The 12,211-nt window shown below is 37.9% G+C and overlaps 1 protein-coding gene across 5 annotated transcripts in view; it reads right to left on the minus strand.

Moving 5' to 3' along the window:
• Positions 1 to 1,090: 1,090 nt before the first annotated feature.
• NSMAF (neutral sphingomyelinase activation associated factor) overlaps positions 1,091 to 12,211 on the minus strand; it is a 38,951-nt gene continuing 27,830 nt past the window's right edge. For 3 of the 5 annotated variants that reach the window (XM_074881754.1, XM_074881737.1, XM_074881762.1), the window contains 11 exons: positions 11,718 to 11,881; positions 10,176 to 10,284; positions 8,764 to 8,822; positions 7,971 to 8,038; positions 6,265 to 6,332; positions 5,913 to 6,036; positions 5,129 to 5,212; positions 3,948 to 4,098; positions 3,514 to 3,616; positions 2,443 to 2,552; positions 1,091 to 1,465 (listed from right to left, as the gene is read on the minus strand). In XM_074881754.1, the coding sequence (XP_074737855.1) occupies positions 1,371 to 1,465; positions 2,443 to 2,552; positions 3,514 to 3,616; positions 3,948 to 4,098; positions 5,129 to 5,212; positions 5,913 to 6,036; positions 6,265 to 6,332; positions 7,971 to 8,038; positions 8,764 to 8,822; positions 10,176 to 10,284; positions 11,718 to 11,881 (1,135 nt within the window). In that variant the 3' untranslated portion in view covers positions 1,091 to 1,370. Of the gene's footprint in view, positions 1,466 to 2,442; positions 2,553 to 3,513; positions 3,617 to 3,947; positions 4,099 to 5,128; positions 5,213 to 5,912; positions 6,037 to 6,264; positions 6,333 to 7,970; positions 8,039 to 8,763; positions 8,823 to 9,157; positions 9,203 to 10,175; positions 10,285 to 11,717; positions 11,882 to 12,211 lie in introns of those variants that run through there. The other 2 variants (XM_074881747.1, XM_074881770.1) reach the window with 2 other exon arrangements.

A 12,211-nucleotide genomic window follows, 5' to 3' on the forward strand; every position in this document is an offset into this window, starting at 1 on the left:
ATCAGTTATTTGCTAAGCCAAATGAGTAATGTGGCTGAAATACCAGTTTGCTTTAACATCACACCATTACCTTATTGAAAAATAAGTTCAACTCCAGCATAATAAAAAAAATGGGGGAAATTAAAAACAGCCCCTAACCCTAAAACAATTGTTTTACAATGCTCAAGAAACAGGTGTTAGGTGTCAAACCCAAGGCAGGATTTCTACAGACAAAGGACTGACTGAATATACTTTAGCAGAATGCTTGTCCTGGACATGTCAACAGGGCATCTTCATAGCAGCAGTAGAGAATACCATCAGAGAAATAACTATTGATCTTGGGTCACAATTGATCTTGGGACAACATCACAACTGCAGATGCTTGTTGCTGTAATAAGCCTTTCAGAGACCACGTCAAGTCTTTAACTTCAGAACAGCCCCTTGCAGGAAATCATATCCTTAAGTCCTACAGAGAAAGTAAGCCTAGTGCAACACAGCTCTGTCATGGGGTTAAGACAATAAGGGACTGGATAAACCCAGGAGCTGTAGCTCTATTTAAATGCTGTACTTAAATTCCATCTCAAGGTTTATTTGAATTAAAAGAGGTTGAGAACACCAACCAAAACAGGAGGATGCTGAAGATTATTAAGAGGATACTAATACAAGTGATGAACAGCAGTAGTAATAGAGCATAAGACTAACTTCAGGCATGTTATTAGGGGAAGATTTAAGTGTATGTGTAACTGTTCTCTGTTACAGGATCAATTTTACATTTGGCTTCCTTTCAGGGTAATACATTAGTGCTGTTTTTCAGTACAGAATATTGTTCTTATTCTTTCTGCCTTTGCAAATAGCCACATTTGGAAACTAGCCTAGACTGGCCCCTGCTCAGAACAACAGCTGCCTCAGTGTTCAAAGTAGTACTTACCATCATACGCATCTTCACTAGGAAGCCAAGCTGACTATGCAAGAGGTACATACAATATGTCATGAGACACAGCACTAAGCTGCAAGCATCTTTGAGGGCTTAAGTTCAGAATGCAAATGCTGCTTCTTTTAAACCAGTTCAAACAGCAAGCTATGATGCATTCTACGTAAATCAAACAATGACTGCAAGTTAAGAGCTCTTTAATTACAGAAAAATAGGTCTTTAATTTCAAATCTGATATAATTTTAGACAAGCATTTTCAGTGTGATAGTCCATGAAAAACAAATGCATACGCTATGGAAGTTAAGAGCTCTCAGTGAAGTCACCATAACACAGAAAGTTGTAGTTGAACAAAGCTTCCTGTCTGGTTGAACTTCAGCAGCCATCATTGCACACAGTTAAATTCCTTTAAAAGGTTTGGTTTAAAATAAGAGTTCCTTTAAATGTCTAGAGGGAAAGGCACTTAGTATTGCAGTTTCCAGAACACGATTTGCTTGTCTTCCCCTCCTGTAATAACACTGTTGCACTGTTCATTCATCCACATGGATGTTACAGCACCTGGGGGAAAACCAAACAAGTAAATCCAAATGCAAGTAAGTGTGGTACTCAAGATGATGGAACAGATCTTTTCAAGAGAGTTTAGGATCATCTGATCATTAGTTTGGATTCCACTGACACCACATATGCTACGAAATTTTAGTAGGCTTCTAGGTGGCTGCTCTTATTCACAGTAATGATCTCATGCTACATTGCATCAGCTGACTTTGGGTACCGGAGGGACAATGTCAGTGCCGGTGTAGAACACAGGTGGCACACTGGCAAAAGGATTCATGGGAATAAGGGCTCGAAGAGGTTTCTCTAGGAAAGGAGATTTTTCACTCTGCCATTTGGACTTCTCATATTAAAAGTGTATTCATATCTTCTAGCATATGCCTAGAAGCCCACTTCTGAAGATTCCCCAAGCTATAGAATGATTGCTATACAGGTCAAGTTCTATAGTATAAGCTTAGAGTAGAGAAGTTTGAAATAACTGTTCATGAAGGGAGTCTTAAAAACCAAACTGAATAAAATGAGATAGTTTTGTTCCTTCACACATCCTGGTTGCTACTGTACTGAAGAATATACAGATACATTTAAGCCGCCTATAAATCCCCACCTGAAACAATTTCTCTAGTGAACTTAATTTGTTGTTAGACTCAGTCTGGACAGACTTTGACAAAGTACACAGTGCAGTCTCTACTACACTTTATTAGGGGTATGAGGTAGAAAAATGTTGACTCTTGTGATGTTGTGTGAATTAAAAATCACAGGTCATTTACCTTTGGTCAATCTTCTAAATAGCAACATTCTTCCATTGTTATTAAATTTCCCAGGAGGCTCATGTAGACCTACCTTCAGTTCTGGTGTTCCAGATAACACTAACATCAAGAACAGCTCACTGACTGAGTAGATGACTCTCAAACTTTTCAATTCTAACAGAGCTGGAAAATAGGAATCTTCCATTCAATTTGAGACTAGGAATAGTTCAGGCATACCTGTATGTCCTTTGATTCTTTCAATAACTTTTCCACCAAGAAGGTCCCAAATCAGTAAATCACCAGACTGACTTCCCGATAAGATGGTATTTCCATCCCATCTGAAGCACCTGCAGGTAAATCTGAAATCAGTTCACTTCAAGCTTTTGTATAATGAGCGCTGAACATTTCCAAACTGACTAAGCCAAAAAGAATTGAAAATGGAGCTACAAAACCAAACGAAACTCCACGCTTTAATCCAGTCTTTCTGGAAAGGCTATTCCCAAATTATCTTAAAGGGTCATGACCCAAACTTGCTTCTTTGACTTCCCTAGACCCAGCCAGACCTTCCCCAGCAGAAGGATGAAATGTATTCCCATAACAGAAGAGGACCCCTCTTGTGTATGGAACCCAAGTACTCTCATGAACCACCACTTTTGCTTCTGTCACTTCATGTTCCTGAAACAATCGCTTGAAGTGCAAAGAGGACTTTCAGGGAAATAACCAAATAAAATTACATATATACAGATGCATATACATATATATTTATGTATCCGTGCACACAAGAAGCCAACAAGTGTACTCCATATAGAGCTGCTATATTTTTACTCCAGTAACTGAGTAAGCATTGCATCTGTTTATGGTTTATCCAGAAAAGAACTGTATGCATTTTGGTTTGTGGAAAAAAGTGATCGCTCTTTCATCTAAGAAAAGATTAGCTATTGTAATTATCGAAACAAAAAGGAAGCAAGTTCTCAAGTAAGAGAACTGTCTCCTTGTTAGACACTTCAGTAGCTCAGCTGCTGGAAGAGCTGGTTAGCTACAGCTCTCATCATCTTTTATGAACATTAAAGTTGTTGAAAAAAACATGAGTTATTTACTTAGGTACTTGTTTGGTTTTGTCCCATTTTGGAAAGCTTGGTTGTAATGCACACAACATGTTAGAATGTCAGCTTTAAAAAGTAATACAATTCAATAAAACACAGTTGCTGGTATTACTGCCCTTTTCATTCTGCTATCACCAACCATCAAGCGTCTCCACAGTTAACTAAGTTGGCCACACAGCCTCATAACCTGGATGTTCTGAGTTACCTCTGTGGCTCATCAGCGGTTACAGAAGATATAAGCATTCCAGTTTGTACATCTATTACTTTAAAACAACAGTCCTCTCCTGTGCTAAGTAGATGTCTGCTGTCTGTACAAAAGAAAAAAGCAAACAAAAACAACACAAAAGCATGTTTAGACATTCAGTTCTAGTTACCAAAATAATTTACTGTAAATTAAGTCTCTGAGCAAGCAATGATAAACAAAATTGGTTTAGAGTCTAGATCACTGGTCTACAGTCTAGTATGGCCTTGTGTAGAATTAATAAATTCTTTATAATGGAGATGTGTGTCAATCCAAAACATATCACCATCCCCCTTGAAGTAGTAATTCCAGTAACAAGGATATATTACATGATATCAGGAATAAGATTCCCTTTGAAACTCCCAACAGTGCATATTGAAAACTGAAATCCAACATACCAGGACTAAAAGCAGCATCAAACACAGTCCCAGAATGACACGGCAACTGGTGCAACACTGCTGCTGTAGTAACATCCCAAACATTAATGGTACCCTCTTTGGTTCCAGATGCTAGCATAGTATTTGCAGCATTAAGGTTGATTGTATTTACCTAGGAAGTTAAACATCCCATGATTTTCCTATTCTTTCATATAAGCCATCTTGAGACAGATTTTAAATATACACAAAGCAAGTCTATTATCTGTAAGATGGTATTTTATTTACCAAAAGCTTTTACATCTAATTCTGCAACATCCTTAATTAAATACAATTATTAAGTAAAAGATAGGTCCCTTTGATGGTATTTTAAAATGCTTTTTCTTTGCAGAGTCAGAAATGCAAATTAGCATTTCAGACTACTTTTAGTACCCATACTCTCCATCTAAATGCAAGACTTCACCCTTAGGGGTAAAAGTCATCTTTACCTTTAAAGAACTTCCCTGCCATCAGTTGTTTCCAATTCTCTTGGGTACAGTTCTTCAGTGTTATCAGAACTGTTTCAGTATTTGCCTATGTTGTGACCTGTTAAACAACTAACTATTAAGAAGATTTAAACGACAGTAATTCTAAATATCCTACTAGAATGACGTTAGAGGCTATCAATAAAAGTGTGCAGCTACACATTTATGATTCACTACACACAATGTGTTTATATATTTACAGTGAAGTTCACCAATATATTTTGCAGCATGATAAACAACTCAGAGGAATTCTTTTTCATTTGCTTGCCTTTGGCAAAGATACGTTAAGAAGCAGCTGTAACAATAAAAATACTTGAAAAAATATTAATCTCTTTTCAAAAACAAAGAAGCAAACCAAAACCCCCAGTCCTCCTTCTCCGCCCTGGAACTTTGTGCATGCAAGCTGAGCAAGACAAATTAAGAAGCTTCTGTTTATACTGTTGCTTCAATTCCCAGGAGTGGACCTCTCAACCAGGGAAGCCGGGGACACTGGTGCAGGACACATCAGACAAAAAAACCCCAAAATGAAACAAAAAAAATCCCTACACACACACTTCCCCAAACAACATGTCCCTTCAGCCCCCTAACCCAATCCTTGTGCTTTACCACTAGATCTTGACTTCAATTTTAATGAGCAACTAATTTTCATATTCTGAGATAGTTCTCTATCCACATACTTACACTAACATCGTGTTCTAACTCTGCAAGCAGTTCAAAGTGGTGCTTTTTATTGCTCAAGGTCTCTCCAGGGACACAGTGCCACACCTACAACACAGATATTTAAGTTTGCTCAAGGAAGCATTAGTATAACCCTGGATGAGTTTCATCAGTACTGAATTCTCACATTACAAGGAGGGCTGCTTGTGTTAACTGTGGGTCTTGCCTACGTGGCAGAATACAGCAACAGCAAATGGCACCTGAACTCATTTACCCTAAGCAGAGCTACATACTAAACATGACTATGCTGATTCCAGATAGTTTACAGAAGCCTACTTAAGTACGGGTATAGCACTGCCCTGAATGTAGACTTTGGGAAATTCTTTCCTGTCTCTAACTTCCAGATTATCTTTCCACCTGACTGCAGGCATGCTCTTTAGATTAGCAAGTTCCTGGTTCACTTAGCTGAAGAACATCAGCTACAAAACTATTAAACATTTTAGAAGCCTATTCCACTCAAACAGAATCACCAGTCAAGGTCACAGAACATTCCAGTTCCTGCAACAAATACAGTCTGACTCCAAAAACCCCACATTCAGAGTAAGTTAGAATGAATGAAATTTCTTTGAGTACCACTTTAGCTTTGAAATGGTTGAGATAAAGCTAAATGAAGAAGGTATTCTAGAAATAAACTTACTGATACTAGTTAAGTTATTCTAGTACCACAGGTACATCCACTTCAAAGCATTTGGCTGGCTGAATATTACAAAGTGCTAGCTATAGTTATTGAAGTATAACAAACCCATACCTTCACAGTGGAATCCCAAGATGCAGAATATAAACGCCCATCACGCCAACAGATCTTACTGACTGCATCATCATGTCCCATTAAGATGTCCTGCCGTCTTCCAAATGCAACTGAATAAAAATATCTAACAGGAAAAGGTTATAAAAGCATTATGCCTTCAGAAAATGTAAACATTTTTTTCTAAATAGATGAAAGTAACTTAGCTTCTACAGTTTCTAACAGAAATCTACTGGGAAAAAAAGCAGAAATATAGACACTGCATTTTAACAATGAATCATTATCTAAAACCATAAACATAATGACCAAGGCACTAAATGTAATTCAGTAAAGTCAATAGGTAGTAAATACACACATATGATTGTCCCATGAAGAACTTATGACAGTGGTATCTCCTGGTAAGATCAGACAAGATGACAAAGCCTGTAAGAAAAAGAAGAAGAAAAAAGTAGTGTTGAATTTCTTACCGCAAATCAAATAGAAGTACATTAACACGCTTTTGGAGAACAAGAAGCATTTTAATCTTCCATACACACAACATACTGGTTTTACATGAACACTAATTAAGAAAAAATCTCACAGGTTGGACACGGAACAGCAAGAATACTTAAGCCCTAGTAAATATAACGGTAGCACTGAAGTTCAGAAACACATGCAGAACTGATGGATCTCCTTTTTCAAAACGCTGGTATTTCAAGGACATGGTATGTAATTCCTCACTCAGGAGAAACTGGACCAGCTCTTCATCTTGTAAGCTACTGTCAATTCTAGATGCAAATACCTAACAAAAACTAAAAATGAAGGTTTCCTTTGATGTTTGTTCTCCATGACAGCTACTTATCAGCTCAGCTGTTTCAAACAACAAATGTAACTGTCTAATTTCTACTATTCTCAACAAGCAACATGCTTTACAGACAGCTGCTCAGTTACATTACCATCACTGGGAGGAGCAAGGAAAAAAAAAAAGTCATCCCAGTGTTTCTACTAGTCTTATTACTGGTTATTTTTTACATCTGTTCTAAGAAACAATAAGCTGCTGGACTGTAAAAAGACTACTGCTTCTAACATTGCCACAACAGATCAGCACTAAAACTACAGAGAGGAGAATAATAAAGAAAAGAAGAGTATACAAGGCCTGCTCATGAAAAACTGACTTTTGGTCTAGGAGTCAGCAAAGAGCTCCCTTTTTACAGTGCCAAGAAGTCCTAAGTTTGCCTTGACTAAAGCATCAGGAATTGCTGTATCTAGATCAACCTGGTAGCATGTGCCATGGCAGGCCATAGGGTCTTGATCCTGCAGGTTACTTTGGGACCTGGTAAAGCACGCTATGGCTTCTGTTTGGGCAACCTATTTGCCTTTTTTGTTCCTCCTAGAGATAAGGGTACAGAGAAGGTTGACATATCCTAGTGTCTTGCCTCAATAAAGGACCCTGAACATGACAGTTGGAAGTGAATCTCTACGACCCAGGTCTGGCCACAGTGCTCAAGCACAGAAAGTCAAATATGGACTCTCTTTCCAAGTTTTGTTTTAGAAAAATGTTGTTCAGAGGTTGCTGAGATCACTGCTCACTGAGGAAGGATGGCTGAAATTCATCCAGCATAGATCCCACTCTCTGTGCTTGGTTTTCCTCTACCGGCTGACTCACAGCCTTCAAACACTTGGGAGCAGTAAGGCAATGCTGATTGTGAGCACATGGATGGAATTTAAGCTTTGTGATTATGCTCCCAGTGGCAGTTCAGGGTTGTTCAGAAAGACTCCTCTGCTCATGCCAGACTATCTTTGTCTGCAACAAGCCCTTCCCTGGATAGCAGGGCAACTCAGAACAGAGCTAACACAGAAGCAAAGCACAACCATTTAATGCTCCTTCCCATGTTTGCAGAATGTGCTCCGTCTCCCTGGAGGCCTGACAGAGTCTCAATTCACTCCGCTAAATTATTCACACACAATACAATTGAGTAGGCAGGAGAAGAAAAGAGGCACTGATGTATGTTAAGAGCCATTTCTGTGACTAGCTTTCAGAAGATTCCCAATGATCTCATTTTTATTTTGACAGCAACTTACCATGTTTGAAAAGGACACACTTCTCTGGATTGTTTTTGACTCTTTAGAAAACATCTTTAAAGTTGAATCTGGGAATAATGGACAAAATAGAAGATAAAAGGACTGTTTTCTATTATAGAAACTAGTAATTTTGCTCCTGTTTGAATATTCAAATCTTACTATGAAAAGCAGGTATAGGTTTCTCATAGTCTTTGAGAAACTATTACAAGCTTGTGACTGGAGCCTGGAACTAGCCTGTTTTGCATCAGTTACAGATGTACACCTCTGTGCCCATCAAACTCTTAAGAGAAGTCTGGTATCTAAAGGGAGAAATTATCACCTTCCCAAGCCTAGATATAGATAATGCTGAAATCCTTGAGTCAAAGTGATCTAAAACTTAACAAATTTATGTACGTAAGATGTTTAATTACAGAAAATGTATATTTAATCTAATTTCTATAATAGGTGACTTGCAAAGGTGACAATCCAAAAGTCAAACAGAAGTAGCCTTCACATATTAATACTGAAATTCCCCTAAACAGCAAGAAAGAATTAAGCATGAAGTGAAAACAAGAATCTAGCATTTGGCAGATTAGGGCCACTCTTTTCATGACTGTAAAAAACCAGAACTCACTGATACCAGAAATATCCCATTTAATGTTGTCATCTTCTTGCTTTCCATGAATATATTCATGGGATTTAATCTTAACTACATTTCAGAGTTTCATGCTATTTTGTTCACAAAACGTTATTTGGTCTTACAACCTGCATTTACACTGCAGGTTCTAGTAAATACCTTTGCAATAATACTTACCCTGGGATGTGGTGAAAACAGAAGACCCGTTGCAAGTGACTGCTATTCCAGTAATTGCCCTGTTTAGTACAAGTAAGCTTATAAGTGATTTCATGAAATTTAACCACCGTACTGTAAATTGACTACAGTTGAAATTTGTTATTTGATCTAAGAGCTAAGACATTCAAGGAGATTAAAACCACTACAGTGGTGTGGTTATATGCCTAGAAACAAAAATATACCTTGATATAATATGTGAAACACCAGTAGAGGTTCCCCATGTTGTTCTACAAGAACATCATCCTCTTCAGAAAGGACATGCCCATGTGAGAGGATAAATAGTTTCACATTCAGTCTTTCCCATTTGGGATTAACTACAGAGTCAGGAACCTGCCTACAAGCAGATACTGAGTACCTCGAGTGTCAGGAGTCAGAACTTGCATGTCTTTTCTCCTCAGATTTGACACTGGCAAAGTCACGATAGTCTAGAAATTTAGACATACAGCTTATGTCAGGGAGTTAGTTGTTAGGAAGCACAGTGCATTCTGCACAACCAATATTCGGTTATACAGGCCTACTTCTATTTTTTTTTTTCCCAGCAGTCTTCAGAAAAAAAGAATCAGAAGCTGAAATTCAAGTCTGTTTTCAGCATCAGGATTTCCCTAACCCTAACAACCTGGTAAGGCACTTTTTTCACTACAAAGATTACCTTGTTTTCTGATCAAGAGAATGTCTCTTTTCTAGACTGGGTTACAGTCCCAAGAAAGTAGCTGCACTCCAGGTAGTAAGAAATCCTTCTACTAGTCCAGCCACGAGGACAAGAGATGGGGGCCAAAGGAAAATCTGTTCTTTGAAATACAGCTGCTGTTGTTCATTGTCAGGTATTTTCTAAGTTCACCTGAAGTGCTCCTGCTGACTCATGGTTCCCTAGGAATCCATCAGAACAGTAGTTTGGTACCTGGATTAACTGAAAACCTGTAGTTGGAGACTTGGCAAACTGCTCACACAGCAGCAATTCAAGGTGTACAGTAGCTAAACTTCAGTGGTTTAACCTTTCAAATAGAAGTTAGGTCCTCCTGGGGTTATAAATAAATAAACGGAAGTCTTTATCTGGCTGCTTCTATCACAGTTTTAGAGAAGGGTAATCAATATCTGCTTTAGGTACTAGAATGATAATGAACTTAGCTCTAGATCTGTATAAGAAACAAACAAAAAAAAAATCAAGCTGACAAATACCTTTTCTGGATTGACAACCCATGATTTTACTCAAACTCATCTTGTGTAATCAAATCAATGAGCTGTCTCACAAAGAAAAGTATTTACCTTAAACCCTAACCCTTCATTCAGATTGACATGTAGATACATGACACACACACCCACCCCCCCCTTAAATGGCACAATTTTGACTGTGAAAAGAAAATAATAGTACCTACTCTTTGTGAATTTTATATTGCTCATCTAATTTTAGTTTGGCAATATTGTTCCAAGCAAGCGTTATACTTTCTTCTGTCAAATCTTCAAATGATTCTTCATTTGGAGAAACTGCAATAAAATGCCACAATAAAGTTTCATCAAAAATAGAAAATAAAAAGATAGATTTCAAATAACTAGGTAGGCTGAAGTTACATAAATATGAAAGTACAGAAGTCATGCAGAGCTCCAGGAATAAGAAACTTTGGCTAATGCAGAGTGACAAGATCACTAACGTTATTCCAAATCTCTTCCTGAATGCATAGGCTTACACAGTCAAAAATATGATTCTTCTCTCAAAACCAGGGCTTTTAAACTTTACAGAATACAATTCCAAAATGGGAAAAAACAACCCAAACCAAAAACTCTTCTGCAGAGATGTTTTAGTGTTCCACTGAGATGACAAGAGCTTTCCAAATGGAAAATACCAGGAAAGCCATTTATTGCTACGATACAGCATGTACTTCTATTATTCTATTACATTCTGTTACGAAAGTCACAACTTCATTTTCACTGCAGTGTTGCAAAGGTTAAGGGATAAAATGCAACAAAATTGAGACAATCAGATGTTGATTACTATAAAAGAGCCAAACCCAACAGGAACTGTTGATCCGTGAATTAATGACTTAGGCAGCATACCACCATATCTATTTAACACATATGAACATTATTATCACCATATACAACTTTCAAAGCCACTCTTGCCATTTGGGTGTTACAGGTTGCCATGCTAAGTAGCACTCATCTTCACTTCTCTGCTTAATGATGAAAGCCATCAAAAGGTAATTGAATTGAAGACAATCAACTGAGAAAAACCTTTCCATGTGATACCCGGGCTGAAGATTCAGTCCAATTTATAGTAGATCACTGTACATATGATGAGGAACATCATCTTAGTTTCAGAAAAATGGTCTAAGTTCCACACTGAACAGAAGCCTGTGATGGTATCACACATCCTTGTCTTGAAGTTATTCAGTCAACACTGTCCCTACAGTATGCAGGGAAAACAAAGTAATTTCTTTACAGATTTTCATTCAAGTCACAGAAAAGGAAAAAGAAAAAAAAAAAAAAAAAAGATGCTTAATTTAAGACCAAGCCAATTGATCACCCCAAAGACATCCCTGTTCAAAAACTGAACAAATCTTTGCATCATTTAGAATGCCTGCAGATATAGTCATTGAAGCTGCTGTCATACCAGCTTGATTTTGAAGCATCAGGAAAGGCCAGGGATGATAGTGCTCCCACAGCCTAAAAAGCAGAGGTTGAACAGTCCCAGAGGACACCACTGGAACAGAAGGCAAAAATGCAGGACAACATCTGTCTTTTCAAATTTGGAATTGGTCTTGCCAGTTTTTCTTTAACAGTTAGTTCATGGATTTATTGTGAGTTGGCTTACAGGGAAAGTGGCCAAGAGAGTTGTATAATGAGATCCTGTGGGAGAAAGATACAGAACTTCTCAAAATTGCAAATCCGTTACATCGTCAGTTTATCTGTTACACATTTACCTGGAGACTCAGTTATGGAAACACTGTGACTAGATGTTCGAGACAAGCTTTTCAACTTCGGTATTATCCTTCGGGGATGAGGAATTGTAAACAACTGTTTTGGCGTCTGTCCAAACTCCAAGATTTGTGTCAGCAGAGCTACTTTTTCATTGGGGTCCATAATACTTTACAAAAACAAGATTTTTAATTAAGCCAAGTAGGCGAGTATTTTTTCTTCCTCCCCTCCCATGAAAGCATGGGCATGCATGTGCTGTGACTACAGCACCACAGGCCATCACAAATTCTTACAGAACTGATTTACCACAGATGTGACGGACAGTCATATGACAGCTTCATAAATTTGTCTATGTACGATGACAGTATGCTCAATTAAAAAATAAAGAATTTCATGAAAGCCAGACTGAAAGAATGTGCAAGTAACAATCTTCCAACGCCTGCTAAAAATGACAACCTGATGATGGTTCTCTGGATATTTGGGAGTATAAAATGAAGAG

The sequence above is a fragment of the Strix uralensis genome, chromosome 1 (assembly GCF_047716275.1).
Source record: "Strix uralensis isolate ZFMK-TIS-50842 chromosome 1, bStrUra1, whole genome shotgun sequence".
Taxonomy (NCBI): Eukaryota; Metazoa; Chordata; class Aves; order Strigiformes; family Strigidae; genus Strix; species Strix uralensis.